The sequence below is a fragment of the Strix aluco genome, chromosome 22 (genome assembly GCF_031877795.1).
Source record: "Strix aluco isolate bStrAlu1 chromosome 22, bStrAlu1.hap1, whole genome shotgun sequence".
NCBI lineage: Eukaryota > Metazoa > Chordata > Aves > Strigiformes > Strigidae > Strix > Strix aluco.
The window spans coordinates 395,509-414,270 of NC_133952.1; the positions used below are offsets into that span (position 1 = coordinate 395,509).

An 18,762-nucleotide genomic window follows, 5' to 3' on the forward strand; every position below is an offset into this window, starting at 1 on the left:
TATGAGAGGAGTATAAATTTCATGTACGGTTTTCACTGAAAGATCCTTCAAGAGAAAAAGCAAAAGCACTTTTTAATCAAGCCCACTCTACATCCTCTCCTTCCTTTCCCCTGCAACATGTGCGGCAGGCTGGAAACCTGAGCCCACGCAGCTCCAGTCCCCGCAGCACCAGAGGCCGCGGGAAGCTTCTGCGAGAGGGACGCGAGGGGGAACGATGATCCAGCCTTTGCTACGCCTGAAGACGGCGCCTGGGTCTGCCTCACATACAGCACAGCTACGAAGAAGCTGACATTTTAAAGCAACTGATGTTCTTAGCTCATGATATTAATTCACATGTTTTCAGCAAACCACTGTTAAAACCCAAACTTGATACGGCTTCTTTCCCCAAACTCAGAGCTGCCCCTCCAAAAATTACACCAGTCATACTAATTCCTGAATCTGTAACGGATTTCGTATTTGTTTCTACAAAACTTGAAAATGAGGGTTTAGTTCCCTGGAAGGACGATGTTTCTCACTGTACAAGCAAGATCATGGGTCACTTGGAGCTTGTAAAGACTCTAGGATTGAAAATGATATTACAGACAGAAGAGCTGCTTTAGGTAATTTCTTTTTGCAGCTTCCCAGCACCTAAGAGTTGTAACTTCTTCCCCCCGATGACTACAAGGTGAACTCAGAAAAAACTTATTTTCTCAAAGGTTTCAAGATTTGTCAGCATAATGTAAATATTAAATGAGTCTAAAACCGAGCACCTTTCAGAACTCCAGCGGGTCTCGGCCGCTGCGCTGCCCCGGACGCACACAGGGCCGGTCCTCCTGGGGCATCTGGGCTCCTGAGAAGACAATGACACTGAAGAAAAGGGCAGTAAATGGCACACAGGAGACGACATCCCTTAATAGTTATAACTGGTGTTTATCAGAGTGCCTCCGTGCACAGGTAGCAGCTTACAGGACCTATTGCTGCATTTTTCCCTGAAAAGAGGCACATTGCTGCCCGACCCGCAGCTGATGCCATGAAACGTGTGCCTGCCTGCGCCGAGGCTGCTTCACAAAGCCTGGCACAGCTACATCGCCTCCGCAGAAACAAGTGACCTTGAGAGATGTTGCATTCATTTTTCTTTCTGCATGTTTTTGTGATGGATTTAATGTTCAATAAAAACGAAAGAATAACAGCATTTGAGGCTCGAGCTATTTGTGCAAGTGCCAAGCACTGCAGGAGGAGTTCAGGGCTGATTTCTGCACCTCGCTCAGCCCATTCACAGCAAAACTGATGTCGCGGCTCCATTCTCTTCACTGCAGGGCGAGAAGGGGATTTATGTTCTACGTGGCTTCCTTTTCCTGCAATGTTTTATGCTATGCACATCAGGCAAATTTCTTGCAGGACAGACGCATGAAATGCAAAAGCATGAGATGAGGAGACTTTGACTGATACGTCTCAGACAGGCAACAGTTCTCCAAGGTATTAAATAACTGTATGTGGACACTATAAGAAGAGACTTATTTGTGTCCCCAAAGACTCCAAAGTGCCTCCACACTGGACCGTGGGGGTTGAAGCACACAGTGATGCTCGGCTGAACTACACCCGAGGAAGGTCCTGCTCGCTCTCTGAAGCACTACGGACACTGGTGCTGGATCTTAAAAACAGCAAAACCCCTGAAGAAGCAGGTTCAAGTGTAGGGTGTGGAGAAATAAGCACAAGTGTTCTGCATTCGTAAATAAAGGCTGCGATTACAGAGCTGTCGATGCCGGCTTTTAAAGAGCACCAGGAACAAATATCAGTGAAGAATGGTGAAAATCCCAACAGCCTCCTCTCTTCCAGCAGGAAGTGCCCGTGGTGGCTTGTGGAATCATGAGCGGAGATTATCACCCAGGCCAAGCAGCAGGACAGCACGTGGAGCTCTGCCCCGCGCGGGGAGGCTGCGAACGGTCCGTGTGACAGCAGGCACGCGGCTTTGCTGCTGAGCATCCCTGCAGACCCAGCGCTCCCCGCGCCCTGCCGGGGGACGAGCGGCCCCCAGCTTCTTGTGCAGGTTTAGTACGCAACGCAATATTCTTTTACAGGTTTTAGTCTGTGATACAATATTCTTGCATGTCTCCTGCTGGCAAGTGATGGCCTGACGCTGCCAAAGCCGTCCTGCGGGTCAGAGCTCTCCCCAGCAAAAAGCAGCCAGTAGCTTAAGCCTAAAGGCAGATTCAGGTCACGCAGACTGATCTTATTTTCTGAATTTCCTCCCCCAACAATGCAATAGCTGTTCCATACTTAGACAACCATCATTACAGGTGGCCCGATCAGGTCAGTCAGAGCCTTTAACAGCCATCGTTACTAATAAAGCCGGTGCTGGCGGTGCCAGCCAAACACATTTTTCTAACGCGAACATTGTCCTGCACGTCCCCAAGGACTGCGGGCAGACAAGACTCAAACGCACGTGCTGTGCCCGCTGCGCTGGGCCGCCTGGGCTGTCCGGCCTCCCGCACGCAGGACGTTCACCTGCTGCAAGGAGATCGGGAGTACCTTCAGCCCTTCTCGGGATCCGTCTGCAATATTTGGCTGTAAAAGGAGGGCAGTATGAAGACATATTCAATCCAACAGACTTGTTCTGGGCTGGTTACATTATCAGGAAATCTAATTTCCTGGGAAGAGGCCATCCCATTTTACAGAGACTAAACTGATAAAACCTCAATCTCTATTTTACTCTATCTAAATCGTGCTTTCTTTACTGCTGATGGCTAATAACTCCGGTGCGAGCGAGCAGACTGTCACACGACATACGTCTTGCAGCAGTGCGAGGAGCAGATGCAAACCGGCTGACATTTAACTGAAACAAATGTATGATAAGAAAAATCTTGCACTTTTTCCTTGACACAGAAAATGATGCCCTGAGGTACGATGGCTGTTCAGGAGGGAAAGCCATTTAGGTCGCTCTCCTCTGGCTTTTGCCCCTTCGCTAATACGTTAAAGAAAACCCTCAAACGATCTCACAGAGGACCAAGACCGGGATCCGCACACACCCTTCCCGCGGCTCCGCAGGCGGGCGCGTCATTTCATAGCGCAGACCAGGAACTCGGGGCTGTTTTCAATAACCTTTACTGACTCCCACGAAGGGCAGCGCCCCGTGTACACGTTCCCAAACGTGGTGGCCGCTTTCCCGTCCATGGCGGGGGGTGGCTGGGGCGGAGAGTCCTGGTACCGGTGGGGCAGGGCGAGACAGAAGAGGCACCACAGTGACATTAACTGGGGGCGGGCGGCAGCAGCGCAAGACATCAGTGATGGCTGACGGCAGCCATTCAACAGAGAGGGAACAGACAGGCCCTCCTTCAGAAAGAAAAGATGATTTTGAGTATAAAAACAACTGGGGTAGTAAGCGGAACGTTCACGCGGGCAGAAGGACAGCAAGAAAAGCATTCCAATCTGCAGGCACCTAGGAAGTGATTTATCCAAAACACTTATGAAAGCGTGCCTTACCAGATAAAATACAAAAGGGAGGGTAACTCACTGCAGGCCCAAACACTGCATATTAAAAGAAAAAAAAAATCCTGTGTTAGAAGGAGAGACTTCAGCCTCGGCAGCATCTGCTACAAGCCCTCCGCTGCCCACGCCAAAACGAACTCCAAATCTCTAAACTCAAATTGCAATTTGCTTCACTACAGTATTTCCAGCCCAATCCCCAATTATGCCTCTCCGGCGAGGGCGAAACTTCAGCCGACAGTATAATACATTCACGGACACCTGCAGACCTAATAATTGACCAGGGAGGATGGGGATGAGATCAGCAAAATTGCTGCATTGCTACCGCAAGCCTCAGTGTCCTACACCAGGAAACAGCTTTGCTTCTGCAAGGTGCATAATTTAATAAACCATTAACTCAAACCTGAGGTGAAGTAAATTCAGCGTATTATATATTTCAAAATAGCATTAGAATTCAATTTAAGTGTCACCAAAAGCCTAATCCTCAGTATACAGAGCATATTAATAAGTGTCTTGGAGCCTGTGGTTTGATTTAATTTCCAGCTGAGCTGTGCTGTCGCAGGACGGCGATCCCTGCCGCCAGGATACCTCGGTGCTGGCGCCACCGGCCCAGCCCGGAGCACAATCGGAAAGACGCTCGGTCCCGCTGCCGGGGCCTTCCCGGGCGCCCGGGCCACAGCAACCCAGCTTCCAGCCCTGCGGCTCCCGGGCGCCACCGTCAAGATGTTGATGTTCCCCAGCGACAGCGGAGTCCTCGGCAGGGCCCCCCCGCCCCAGCCCTGCGTTGGGGGCAAAGCGCGGTTTTGCGAAAGGCGGCTGTTCCCGTAGAGGCAGAGGAAGGGCAGAGGAAGGGCTGCTGGCCCAGGGCCGGCGTCCCACCCACGCTGTGCTGCCCGACGCCGCTGTCCATCCCCCGAGGCGGCCGGGAAGCACCAGCGGTGCATCGTTTCCACCACGAGCCAAACGCAAAAAACGTGCCTTCCGTTTTTGTGGGAGTCGGCCATGTTTCGGGCTTTTTTACGTCACCCCTGTAATAACTCCTCTCGATTAGCAACCCAGGCACGTCCCACAGCAGTTTGGGAAATGCATCTCTTCTATAAATGACAACAGATTATTTAAGCAACAACTAAAGCACTCTGACTGCTTTTTAGTTTGCTCGCATTAACGTCAGTCTCCTCGTATATCTAGGGAACGAATCCGGGATTTTCTTTAAAATGGTGGAGAGCGATACAAAAATAGCAGACTACTCGTCTAAAATAAAGTTATGTGTTTGAAAGGGTTGGAAATTGTTTTTTAATCACTGGCGTCTTTCTTCTGGAATATAATCTGCTGGATATACATTTTGCTTTTCTATCCAATTTCTCAGGAAAATGCAGCAAGTGTATTAATAAATAATTTATAAAAACATTACAAAAGATAAAGCACTCCTGCTAAAATGTTTCCAGCCTCTGAGATACCAGTTCATTTGTAATCCTCCCCGCCTCCCCTTCGCTGGAACATCAGCAGAGGGTTATTGCTGCCTTTCTCCACAGTCCCATTTTACTCATCCTGCAGGTGTCAAAACACATCTTTGTTTTGAAGGTATCCAGACTGATAAAAGGGTATGGCCCAACCTGAGTCGCAAGCTCAATTTTACCTACTACAGATTTTTGTCACGGAAAACGTTTTTCAGGAAAGCAACATCCTGATTTATTTTCATGGTCTGGCGTGCGAGGATGGGTGTAAAACACAGACGCACTGCTGGCTCTCCCAGAAGAGAGGGCTCTTATAGATGCTGCTCCTCCGGCATTTTGTCCTTCCCCGAACAGCAAACGGGCCGTGATCTCTCTGAAAGGAAACAGGGCGGCTCTGGAGCACGGTGCACAGGATGGCTTCGTTCTTAGGGAGAGGAAGGAGATGGCTGGGAGGAAGACAGCTTGTGATGAGCTCTGCCAGATGGAATTTAATTTTAGTGAAGGTGAAGGCTCTATAAGAAGCTAACATTAGCGAGCAAGTAAAACTTGAAGGAGGAAAAATCAAGCAAAATTAGCCTTCCACTTGAACAGATCCTCTGTGTGTCTGTATTAAAAAAAGACTGTAAGACTGAAGGTGGGTTTCAACAGATGCAGCTGCTCTGAAAGCAAGTCAGGGGATGAGAAGACAAGTGGAAAACAGCGGGATCACCCCCAGGAGTACCAGTGCAGGCACTGCCGTGCCGTGACTGGGGCCACCCCCCTGGCTGTGCCAGCAGCCCCGGCGTACCCCGTCCTGTCCCCAGCCGGCCGTGCATGCTGGCGGGGTGCTCCGCTGCCAGAAGGGGCGACGGGGACCTTGGGGGAAGCGCCTCGACCGAGCCGAGCCGCACACCGGCCAGCTACGAGCCAGGGCCAGCGGCGGGACGAGCTGCGAGCGGTTCCGTCCTCGGCCGGCGTGGGAGCAGCCTCCGCCCAGCAACAGAACACGGGCACGTTCCAGAGCACCGGGGAGAAGAGAGCGGCCGCTGCCACGCGTGATGGCCCGTGCCCATCACCACTGCCACGTCGGGAGGGAGGGACGGCGAGTGGACTGGCCACAGCTGCCTCCTCACGAAGAGAATCAGCTTCTCTCACGGGTCTGATGCTGCAGGCAAAGGAAAGAGGCAACGCAGCGCAGCGCCCTGGGTTTTGCTTCATTTTTATTTCGCTGCAATGCTGGAGCACGGCAGAGCACAACGTGATTTGTTATGGTTAAAGCTATCGGTAATGATAGCTAAAATGAAGTTCTGGGGCATTCATGCTGAACGGAACTTGAGTTTTACACAATGTGCAGAGCCACACAAAGGTGCTTCGAACGCCTTTAGCCTTCACCCCACCGCTGAACAGCGCTCGGCCGAGGGCGATCCCCGAGCACAGCAAGGCTGCTTGAGACTGGCATCAGGCACCAGCCTGACACACCCAGCAGCTTCCACCCTCCAGCCAAAGTGAATGAAAAAGGTTAAAGTGTTGGCGAGGAGGCCGAGCTAACACCTCTCTTACATGGCTCCTCTGAAATTCACTTTCAGGAGTAAATATTCGTTAGAAACATGACAAAAAAAAAAAAAAATCAAAATAATGAAAACAGAAAATTACTGCAAAACCGTTAACAAAACCCTTGCAATTTTAGTTGGACTGAGCAATACTTTTTTGCACAGTTCCACTCACTCCAGGAGTATTTCAGATCTTTAATGATCCCTGAATAACACGACAGAAGTCCTGAGCCATGGCTGTTCCTGTGAGCACGAGGCAGCAGAGGCATTGGCAGAAAGAGCTGATGAGAAGATGAAAGGAGGGAAAGAGCGGTCTTTCAGAGAGATCACGTCAGAGGAATATTAAGGAAGCCTGAAAAGGGTGTCCACAACTTTTCCATTCACCGAAAATGCTTTTGCACAGGGAAGCACCATGAAGCCCAGCAGAGACCCAAGGGGACCGACTGCTGTGTCCTATCGACTCCTGGCCAGAGTGGCTACCGAAAGCGCTTTTTCTGTTGCAGCTCAGAGCTAAATCGATGCAAAAGACAATTATGGTCTCCTGGCAGCACCATGTGTCCCACCGTGCTCCCTGTCCTCACTCACAGCATAGCTCCACGTACACACTTTGCACTAAAAATAGGAATCTGAGGCAATTAAAGCATGCCCGCTTAAAAGGTCTGTTCTGTAAACACCCCCCGGCCGGCGGGAGGCCCTTGCCTGGCCCCTTCCAAGGGGACGCCCGTGCTGGAGAGGCACCGAGTGGATGCGTCTGTCTGAGAGAAGTCACCGGCGGCTCGCGTCAGCTTCTCCCCATCCCACCACCACCGAAGGGGAAGCCAAGAGGAGGGCACTGAAGAGTGTGTTACAGCAGTCAGGAAATGCCTGAGCCTGTAGAAATTACAGCATTTTGAACACGAGAAAGGCAGGACTTTTTCTTCCTTTCAACCTTTGTTGTGGCCACATTTTAGGAACGCCAGAGTCTCTCTGTTCGGTATCGTGGTCCACCTTGGCTGGGGCTCTGCCTGCGACACGCTCTGCATTGTTCAGCAGAAGTTAACCCTCAGACACTCATCGTCTCTGACCACATAATAACAATAAGCAGCACTTTATACCACCGTACGTTTATTCTCTTCTGGATTTCCTTTGCTTCACGGCAAGCACTGACTAACAGCCTCCACCGGGGCAGCGGCTGTGCATGAAGAACTGCAGAAGAAACCAGCACTGAAGGCCACAGGTCCTGGCGTGCCTCCACCACGGGCCATGGGCACCATCGCTGCCGCGGCTCCCGGACGCATCCTGGACCTCGGACCGTCCGGTCGTTGTCCCAGGGTCACCAGCCCCTCTGTGTCACGATGCTGAGGGTGCTCAGGATGCTGAGCCACGACAGCGCCAGTGAGGTACCCTGTGCCACACTCTGCTGTACTTCAATAAGCGCTTAATTTTGTCATACAGGCTAAAATTCACTTTGGGAAAATGTGCTAGCATAGCAGCAACAGTTTATATTCCCATTAGAAAAACGCAAAGGCTCGTTATGCCAAGAGCCTAACTCACACCTTGCTCCCCAACAATATGGGACCGATCTCAAGTGCCTACATACAGCTCATGATCTTCAGTGCTTTATTGCCCAGTCATTTCTATTTTACCCAAATGAAAAATAAAAACCCATTACTAAGCAAAAGTCTCAGGAATATTTATGAGATTGTAATGTTTCCAATTTATATTGAAAAAGACCAAAATCCTCAAGCTGTCTGTTGCTCCTCCAGCCACGGCCGTGGCAGATGCTGCTGATGCAGCGCAGCACACGCGACCGGGCAGGGAAATGCTGCTCTGATGGGGTGCCACCAAAAAGCGACGGGAAGGTTTTCCTCTCGCTTAGGACATAACAGAAGATTTGAGGCAAAAAAGTACAGAATGAACACCAAATGTTTGCAGGACAGCTGCAGATGTCATGTAAAACGTTTTAACTGATTTTCAGATCTTGGTACTTTCTGCCCACAGGTTTCAGCCGGGCCGCATTTCGGGAAGGGAACACTCAGGGAACATCAAGCATCAGTGTGGACATTAATAGTAATAAACAGCTGAATATTCAAGTGTATCAGAAGGAAGAATCCAGGAAAAAACATTTTGAAAGTATTGCATAGTGTCTGACATGAAACCAGTGCCTGTGGATCCTCTGCGAGGTACAGCTGGTGCACGCAGGACGGCACGAAGGAGTTAAAGGTCGCTAACAGATATTGCCCAACTGCAGTGTCCCCTTCAGCATCTCCCAGCTGCTCCTTCCTGCCTGGACTGATGTCACCGACGCTTTGACCACTGCTGTCCCCTGACTCTCCCCTGCCATTCCCTACCCTGCGGTAAAGCATCCCCGTGGCTCCTGCACCTGCTGAGAACACCCTGCGAGCGTGCGGGCAGTGAAGATGAAATGCAGCCTCTTCCCCAGCTCCTCCAGGAGGGGAGTGTCCCCTTTCAGCAATGGTTTACGACAGGGCTTGGAGGGGCTCTGGCGTCCCCCGCGCCTGGCGCAGCTCGGCCTGCGCCCGCTCTGCTCCTCCGACTCACCCGGGAGAACAGCGCTGCTCACACGCTTTTTCCTCAGGTATGAATTATTCAGTGAGCAGTTAAGGCGCACACCATGTGAAAGAGGTATCTGCCTACATATTGCTCTCGAATGCTTGTTAGTCTTAATTTGTTTGATTGGCCGAGATGAATAGGTAAACACCAACAGGCTGAACGTCCCTAACCGCTCGTATCAGCGATCCCTGCCCCTTGCATCTCCACAAGCATCTTTATCAAGAAAACCTCACCTGTGCAAATGCTACTGGTGAAGGAGTAAGCTAATGAACGTTCTTTGGACAAATGCATTGGCTTTATTTGAATATGTGATCACAATTCATTTTATTGTATTCCAGTTTTTCTATAGCTGAGCGGGAGGATGTCCTATCACGCCAGCAGCACTCTGTTGAGGATTCCTGATCTCACCTTGCTGTGACTGTTGCTGCTATTAAACTACTGCTGAGTCATTCAAAAAAACCAAACAAATAATAACATTAATGAAACCTGAGTGCCTAAAATGCATATTTTCACATATTTAGGCAGACAATTTATGTACCTCTTTATTAAGAAAAAGGGCAACACTTTTTAAAAATGTATTACTTCCGGTAACCTCAGCACCTTAACACTAGCACTAAAAAAGATGTGAGAATCTGCTGAAGGCAGGATGGAAAACGATGACCGTCCAGCAAACTCACAGTCTCCAGCTGCATGGCACAAGCGTGGAAGAGAGCAAGAGACGCATCGCTCTGAACGGGTGAAGATGAAACCCGCCTCCAATAACCTTTGCAAACAGCAGCCAGCCCCAGGAGCCTGGCAGTGAGATTAATTTTAAATTCCTGGGGTGCCAATTACCAATACACAGAAGGGAACACTGCATTTTGCTACTCAGCTGTGCCAATGTTTGAAAATTGTCTGTATCTGAGAATCCACATTTTCCCTGCATTAGTCATTGTGAGTACAAACAGGGTTTTTTTCTCCTTCTTTTCCGCTGACAGAAAATCTGGTGCCATTTTGAAGGTCTCAGCAGGCGCAGCGCGGGCGCTGGTAGCGGCGCGTCCCACCGGCAGAGAAGCCCCCGACCCCCGTGGCAGTGCCTGTGCGCCGACGCCCTCCCAGGAGCCTGGGGACCTGCCAGCCCTCGTGCCTCAAACACCCGCAGCAGCACCGTTCTGCGCCCGGCTAACTGCACACAGCTAGGGCACCGCTCCTTTTAGGAAGCTAACAGGTAATGCAAAAGGAAAAAAAAAAAAAAGTGCTACTGAAGAGTCCTCCCCAGCACGCCCTGAAGAGGTCATTGGCATCCTCAGCCCTATCTTTTCCTCTGCCTGTCGCTCTGAGCACGATCTTATATTTTCAGAAATCAGACAATTAAAAGAAAAATATGAGAACCCAATGCAGGAAAACACCACCACCACCTCGTCGTGCTTCCTGCACTCGGCTCCAAGAGCCCCACGGGGGAGGCTGCCAGTGCCCAGGGCTGGACCCTCTCCTGCAGAGACTCTACAGAGCTTGCTCAGCAGCTACAACACCTATCAGAAATATTAAAGGTGTTTGGGGTAAGGCAGCGTTTAAAAATCCCTCCATTATCAAGAAAGCTTGAAACGTCTCAAAATGCAAAACCCCGTTCAGAGCAGAGGGGAGGAGAGGCCAGTGGCAGCCCCGCGCCGCAGCCCCTGCCCACGGCGGGGCAACTCCTTGTAGCAGAGACTCAGAACCGCGTCCTGCCCGCGACGGTTCAGGCCGACTGGTTTTCATTTCTTATCCCTGTGACCGGTCTGCAGGGAGAAGCCACATTGCGTCAATCATAAATGACAACGCAAAGTTGTTTAAGTAAGAAATCGGACACGCCACGTAATTAATGGCTGTAGCACAGCGTAAAGGCACAGGAGAGATGGCCAGTCTCTGCGGCTTGTTTGAGTCTTGGCCTTTACGCTGCAAACGCCAGTCAGAAAAGATCAAGAACAACTGCATGGGGATTTTTAATCAATATCTAACCTGACAATAGGATTTGGAGGAAGATCATCCCATAAAACACAGGCAGCACCACAGACTAATTGTATTTACTTCCTATTGACCAGGGGCTCACAGGCAGAGAGCTCCACATCCCAGGAAGGTACCACACGTCTCTCTCAGAAAAGTGAGTCACCCATTTGCCTCTGTGAGCTAAAAAGCTGAACATTTTGCTGGAGGTTGAGGTTAAACGCTGCCCTGGCTGTACCTGTTCTGGAACATCAAAGACATTTATTGGGTGGTGTTGAAGTGGAAGACTCTGAAGCAGATGCACAAAATACCTCCCCCCTCTCTCTGGTCTCACTCCCCCTAAATTCACTGTGGAGCTGAACAGAAACATTGTGCAGACGTTAGGAAAGTGTCTTCTATTCTTGGCCAGCACTTTTCTCTCCGGCTGCATAACCTTGAGCGCATGATTGAAGGATGCCCATTTATGCCTGGGAGATGCCGTCACGAATCACAGACCCCCATTCCTCCCACAGCAAAGGCACAACGTGTCCTTGTTTCTGAACACCACTGTACCACATCCACAACCAGATGTCCTGCAACATGCTTTATAAATAGTCCCGTAAGAAACGTGCTTCCCATCCACTCATCTCAATCCAAGGCAATTATCAGAGCGAAGAAGATGCCTGAACGTCGACACGCGCCCTGCGAACGCCAGCGAGCCCGACCTCAGGGTATGGGTGTGAAGCTCCTATGGTGCTGCAGTGCAGCTCATCAGACAGAAGCTTGCTAACTGCTACAACGGCCAAGGCCAGCAGTACTTCTAGGCAGCACACAACAAAACTAAAAAATACAAAGCTTGTGATTAAAGAGGGGTGACCTGCGAGGGGAAGACCTCTGGGGAGGCAAGCAAGGGCTGGCCAGCCCGCAACGGAGCAGGATCTGGGGGCTGCCCACGGTCAGGGAGGACTCAGGCTACGCGAGCACGGATAACAGGCTGAAATCATGAGAAATTTCTTGATGGAAGGATGGTCAAAGCTCAAAAATACTCTCTGAAAGGTAACGGAAAAAGCTTTGCGGTTTGGGAGCGAGCCTCCCTAAAGGTCACCACCCAATTTTAGGTTGGAGCTCTGCGGTTTGGTTTTGCGTCATCTCTTCCTCTTGGGATCTAACAGGAAGGGCTCTGCTGTCTGCCCTGAATTTCTTCAGAAACAGGGGCCTTCCTTAACATTTTCAGTTTATGTGAAAACATTTCATGAGCTGAGCTGCCCTTCAGGGATGCTGGGAACCTCCTGGCACCTGTGGTGCCTGCGGCTGGCTGAGGGCTGCTGCTGGGGGGGGCCGGCGGCACCTTTCACCCCACAGCACCGGCGCCTCCCCGAGCTCCCGGGGCGGTGGGTGGAGGATGCTTCCACCAAGCCCCAGCCCCTGCTCCTGAGTAGCCAAGAGCAGAAGGACCACCCGGTCCCCTCTGCTTCACAGGGACACCCAGGACAGGCGCTGGCTCAGGGAATTCAGTCTCCTTCGAATTCTGGTGCCGCACCACCGGTCACGGGCACCGGCAGACGGATGCTGAACAACACAGGAGCAGCTGTCTGCCCCCCCAGGCAAACCGGGCTGTAAGTTCAGAGGTTCTGCTCGGTTCCGTGCACTGAACCGTGAACGTTTAATGGCCTCTTTGGGCTCACGTACACCCTGCACCCCCTCTTCTTGCTGCATCCAACCGCAGACGCAGGTCAGGATCTCGAGGGGCTGCGGGGAAAAGCACTACATGTCTGCAGGGTCGAGGCGGTCACGCTGCGTTTTCAGCGGAGTCGCAGGTTTCCTCCGTGGAGGTGAAATGCTGCTCGCACCGCTGCAGCAGAGTATTTTCCCTTTACAGGTGGCATTTACATGCAGAGGATGTAAACAGAGCTGAGACGCACAAAAACCTCACAGAGGACAGTGACATTTTGTGCACGTTCCCTTTGATCACGTCCATGGCGTGGGCACCGTCCCCTGCGGGTCCTTGGGCATCTTTCACACAGCAGTGACAGCAACAGCATCTTCTTTTTTAATATGGAAGCGCAATTGCAAAACCAGGGGGAAAAAGGGATTATTTTCCATTTGCTTCTTGAAACAGATGTCACTTTCCTCAGACCTGTTTGTTTTCAGGACTGCGGGGGTTTAATCTTTAAAACAATACTATTATTACAATATGTGTCAAATGCTGCTTTCTAACAAAAGAAAACAAATTGCTTCACTTTGTAAGCAACGTTAACCAGTCAATAATACAAATGGTTCCACAAACATCGGGTTAGCATCTCGGTCCAGTGAACACCCACCCTGGGCAAACTCCTGCGTATGAACCTGAGACCCCCCACTGCAGCCCAAGGAGCCCTGGGGGGACCAGGCCACTCCCCAAGCCCTGAGAAATAGGAGGAGACTCCACTCGACTCCTCCAGGGGCTTCCCTGTGCCCACAACAGCCAGAAGAAAAATCACTGAGTGACCCCACAAAACTCTCTCAGACTAAACTCCCACCGGAGGAGAGCAGCTGTGCTGCAAGGCTGGCCACAGGGTTCACCCCAAATTCAAACACAGCCGCAGGGCTCGTTTCTCTCCCACGCCATCGTGTGTCAGTACAGCAGTCGGCTTCCCGAGCTCCTGCTGCCTGCCTCAGAACGGAAAAACACAACTGGAAACCTTAAAAAAGTCTCCCTTGAGCTGACTCTCTGTTTAGGGAACATCTGAGCTGGCATCAGCTCTGTATTTTTGCTGGAGAAAATATATCATACCACTGCCAGAGACACATGACTAAGAAAATCCCCATCACTTCAGACAAACAAAATCCCCCTGAACGACGAGGAGACACGGGCCCACCGAGCTCCCTGGCAGCAGCCAAACACGACCAGATTACCCCAGGAGAGAGGAACTTGTCGTCCTACCTGCAGAAGCCAGTAGCACCTTCTGTGAAACGTGGGGATGATGGAGGAATGGACGTAGCAGCCGTACAAGCACTGGGGACACAGAAAGAGAGAAAGCAGAGTGGGGTTAGCGAAGGAATCCACCACCGAGGCGACTGCGCGCCGCCCGCCGCTGCAGGGTGTTGTTCTGACGTCGCGCCAGGGCCGGTGACACCCAACGCCAGGTTACAGCACCCCGACGTTTGTTTTGAACATCGCCCCAGGTTACAGAATCGCTCTGCGAGCAGCCCCCGCGCCGGGACGCTGCGTTCACAGCAAACGGAGCGTCCCCGGGGGCCCCGCACCCCGACACGCAGCGGGGCGGTGGGCTTGGTTAGATGCTTTTCATCTATGCTTCAGCGTGGTTTTGTTGTTTAAAAAACACAACACAAACATCTTTTTTCCCGTGGTTTATCACCTGGGTACGTAAACTGAAAATTTAGGGTTCGTAAACTGAAAAAATGGCTGTCAGGTATTTTATACAGCACAATGCTGAAATACAGTTGCTTTTTTTTCTTCTTTTCTTAAATGAACTCTGCTTCGCTGATTAACTGAAATCAGTAAGGCTAAGGAATTCTTTCTGCAGGGAGAAAAATCAAATTTCCAGTATGTTAAAACTTTTCAACACTGCTGTCAGTTGGAAGCTAAGCCCAGCGCAAACCAAACACACAAAACTGTTTTTAATTTAAAAGATCCCGGTACAATTCCTGTCCACAAGATTTGTTTATTATTAAGAAAGCAATATTATTTTCTGACTCTGCTGGCTTTCAATATAGTGCACATGGGGGATGGGTGTGCGTGTAATGATATATTCTCCCATATCAAAGGTGATTAGTTTTCCTTAAATGTGAGATTGCAACAGCCCAGCAATCTGCTCGCAGCTTTCCTCAGATATTTCCCCTGGAAGATCACGGGCCACACATATTTTAGGCACACCAATATTCTGCCATTACAGAAGGAAAAAACAAGTAAACCCAGCTGCAGGGGATTTTTAATGGGAATTTCTTTCTTTGTTTTACTCCAGCGACTCCATCGATTACGACGACTCTCACGACTAACGCGCTCTTCACTCGCTCCCATCGCTAAATCACGGCCCCAGCTGTGTCCAACACGTGTCTCTGCAGACACGGACGCCACGGCGCCAGCAGCGATGCCAAGGTCGGCGCGTGGCGCTGGGGGGTGCCCCGGTGACGCCGTTATCCCGCCCGCGCCGGGACACGGCGCTGTCCCCCCGCACGGGGCACTGGCCGTTCGCGCACGAAGGGGCCGGTAATTCTTCATCTATAATCCTTCTGCCTGGAAGGCGCCTCACGAGCTCTGAGAGCACCCGGCGAGCAGCAAGCTTGCCAGCCCCGGCAGCGGCAGCGCGGTCCGCGATGGAGCGAGCGTGCAGGTGTGTCGTCGAACGCGCGCGCTTATCGGTGAGCACGCAGGGCGGCTGGCGGCAGCGTCTCCTCCCCGAGATCACCACTCACAATGTCGGCCTGAATTAAAACGGATTTAAGGACTGCTGGCTGCTATCGCCGAGTTATTTTTAAAATAGAAATGACAAAGATTAATAATGTTTTTAAATGTGTCAAGGGTACATTCCACACACGAAAAAAGCAGGGAGAAAAAATAGAGGGGGAAAAAAACCTGCAGAAAATAATCCAAAGAAAAGCTTAACATTTAAATCCCACCATTCAGCCTGGGGAAAAGCAGACGCTGTTTGTTTCAGATAATCCCTGACAGCGACTCCCGGCTGCACGGCACCGGGGGCTGCATTAAACGGTCTGTAACGCGTCCCCCCGCCTCGGAAAGCAGCGGGAGCTGCAGCATCCCCCAGTCCGAGCAGCTCCCCAGCCAGGACGGGATGGCTGGTCCGGAGCTCGCCGCTGGGGAGGGAACGGCCACGGCGCCTCACGCGACCTCAACCAGCAGGGACCAGCACCCCCCTCGCTTCACAGCCCGCGCTGCTGGAAGTCGATCGAAACTTCACCGTGATTAAAACAAAAAATAATGACAAGCACTAACGCAGAGCTCCTTGCAGCTCGCTGCATTGAGCGGGTAGGAAATCCGCGCTCTATCTCAGCGCTGTCTCACATATAATTCCAGAGGTGTCAGTAACGAGTTACAGAAAAGCACGTACAGCTGGTTTCCAACGTTCCAGCAAAACATTAAGAAAATCCTACGGTTCACAGAATTTACAAAGCACCCAGAATACAGAAGTGATTTTTGAAATCTCCCTTTTCTTTCCCCCGCCATGTGGCACAACATGGGAATCTAGTTCTGGGTTGATGTTTTGGGGCCGGATGAGGGATGAGGCAGACCCACGCGTAAGCAACCCCCGGCCTCGGCGAGCCAGCGGACGGCTCTGGGGCACCGTGTGCTCGCACCGAGGTACCACGGCTGCGGGGGGAGAAACACCCCGGATACCCAGTTCTGGAGTTAAGACAAAATGAGCGATGGCAGCAATAAAAACGACATTAATTTTTTGGATAAAAGGCAGAAAAAAAATGTTTAAGATATAAATAGAAACCTTAGAAATCTGAGCTCCACTGTTTTGGAGGATGTTCAAGGTTAATGAGTTAGCACTGTTAGATGGCATAAAATCGCAGGTTCGATGGCGCGGTGCAGGCGGGTTTACAGGGACAGACGTGGTTTTCCTGCGCTCGGCTCTGCTGACCCCCGTCCCCGACACGGGGCAGTGACTGACCCCTTGGCGGGTCAGGGCCGAGTACCCGGGCGGCGGCCGCTCGATGCACAACCCGGCAACTAATTACCTGAACGGAATTACCTGCCTGGCTGGCCTTAGGAGACAGGTAACCAGGGCACGCCTGATGCCTTTAGCTAAAGGAGTCTGGAAAATGAATTCTTGCTCAAACAGGCAAAAGGGGTTTCATTAGCTAGGTTTTCTTTTTTTTTTTTTTTTTTTTTTTATCGGGGAGGTAAAAAATGAGGAGGCCTGCGTGTCTGTGGCTATGTTAATGCCAGGCTGGGCGCGCAGCCAACGCATTAAGTGAAATCGAATTCCTGAAACCAGCTTTAATCAGCAGATTTTTAAGGTTAGAATGACTCTCTCCTCTGGAAGGCTTGCCAAGGTTAATTCTGTCCTGAGCAGGCTGAATTAATGGGCTGGACAGGGGAGAACATTTTTTTTCATGATTCTCTTTTAAGTTTACAAAATCTCCAGGAGAAAAGAAATGGCATTTCTGAACCGTCTGAGGAGAAACGCCACTTCAGCAGCTTATCGATTCCTGCTTTGAGAACCGAGGCCGAGAGGCGAGTGGCTGTCACCTCCCGCTGGCGCCGGCACCCGCCTGTCCCCGGAGCAGCCCCGCTGGCACTGGCCGGGGGACCCGGGATTGCTCCGATCACCGTGGGACTGCTCCGGGGATGCCCACGGAGGGGCAGGGATGCCCACGGTGGCAGCGCGGTCACCTTTCGGGGAGGGACGTGCTCGTCCTTGCAGCTACGCGGCGTGCCAAGCCGGAGGCAGCGCGGACGTCGTCCTCGGGTCCCGCGGCAGCGGGGGATCCCCCCACGCCGATAAACCAGCCGAGAGCAGCGACCCCGCAGCTCCCCCAAATGCAAAATCCATACCTGCCTCCAGAATTCGCAGCTATAAGCACCTTCTTTGCAGCCCCCGGAGAGCCAGGCCCTGCCAGCTCCACTTCATCTGGCACCTTCTTAAAATCGACGGATAATTAAAGAGAAAAGGGCCTTCTCTGGGCAGAGGGGGAGAGCTGCAATTACAGCTGCCTACCCCGCCATTTATATGCAGTCCACATCTTGCATTATCAAACTTCGGAAAACCGGAGGGGGAAAAAAAAAATCAAAGTATTAGTGGATTTTTTTACCCTGAGCTCCTTAAAGTGATTGTGGCTTATTTAAAAATAATACAATAATGCTGAGGTGTTCCTCCTTAACAAGAACACCTTGGGAATGGAAATAGGAAAGCAAGAGAATCAAAAATTCAAGAGAGGGTTGGACAGGCTTTGAAATTCTTCTCCCCAGTGAGTTACACTAGTGGATATTTTAAAAAAAATAAAAACCACCTAGATTTTGTTCAGATTTTCACACTGAATTCCCAATTCCCTTAATAAGAAGCTAAATCAATCTTTAGAGAACAAATCACGTAAGACCTGTGGCTCTAAATTATTAAAATATACTTGAGTAATTTTATGGTGTAAGGCTTCAACTTCCAGCACTGGAGCAGCCTGCAGACCTCACACGCTGGTTCTCGGGGAAGAGGGACCGTGCCCCAGGGCCACGGGGGCACCCTCCTGCCACGCTGCCTACCCCGGAGGTGTCTGTCCCCTTCCTCCCCAGGGGCAGCTGTGTCAGCGTCCCCCTCCCTGCCAGCTAGTTCTTCTGATCCAACTTGTTTCTTCTGGAGAGGGAGGAACGAACCTGCTGGGACAGGGCACGTGTTCCCTGCGCGAACCCTAACAGCTCGGGATTTGCACTGAAATCCCTAAACAGTCTTTTCAAACGAACGTGCTCATGGCAACAGCAGTAAAAAATACCCCAAATAATGGAATCTGACTACCAGACAAGTGAAACCAAAACATGGTTTAAAAAGGAAAAAAAAAAAAGCACAAAATCATTAAAATAGTGGATGTGAAATTCTTTATGAAAAGGCTCCTCAATCAAGCAAACGCAGCTGCTAAAGAAAAGCTGCTGCCTGCAGCCACCTGAGGCGTGGCAGGAGCTTGAAGCCCACGTAGCAACGGCCACCAAACGCCCCAAGGGGCGCAGGAAGCACTGAGCCCCCAGCGCTGCCTGGACACGTGCTCGGGCACCCGCGAGCTGCTGCCCAGTCTCTGCTCTGCCACGGCACGATGAGCAAAGGCAACCACAAAACTGGTTCTGGTCCCAGTTGCCCTAAAATTGAACCTCG

General features: G+C 51.2%; 1 protein-coding gene across 11 annotated transcripts in view; it reads right to left on the bottom strand.

The window, feature by feature from the left end:
- Positions 1 to 18,762, bottom strand: part of CAMTA1 (calmodulin binding transcription activator 1) — a 305,869-nt gene that overhangs the window by 117,279 nt on the left and 169,828 nt on the right. For 9 of the 11 annotated variants that reach the window (XM_074847837.1, XM_074847839.1, XM_074847834.1 and 6 more), the window contains one exon: positions 13,863 to 13,934. The exons of the other annotated variants lie outside the window; for them this stretch is intronic. In XM_074847837.1, the coding sequence (XP_074703938.1) occupies positions 13,863 to 13,934 (72 nt within the window). The remainder of the gene's footprint in view (positions 1 to 13,862; positions 13,935 to 18,762) is intronic. 11 annotated transcript variants of the gene reach the window in all.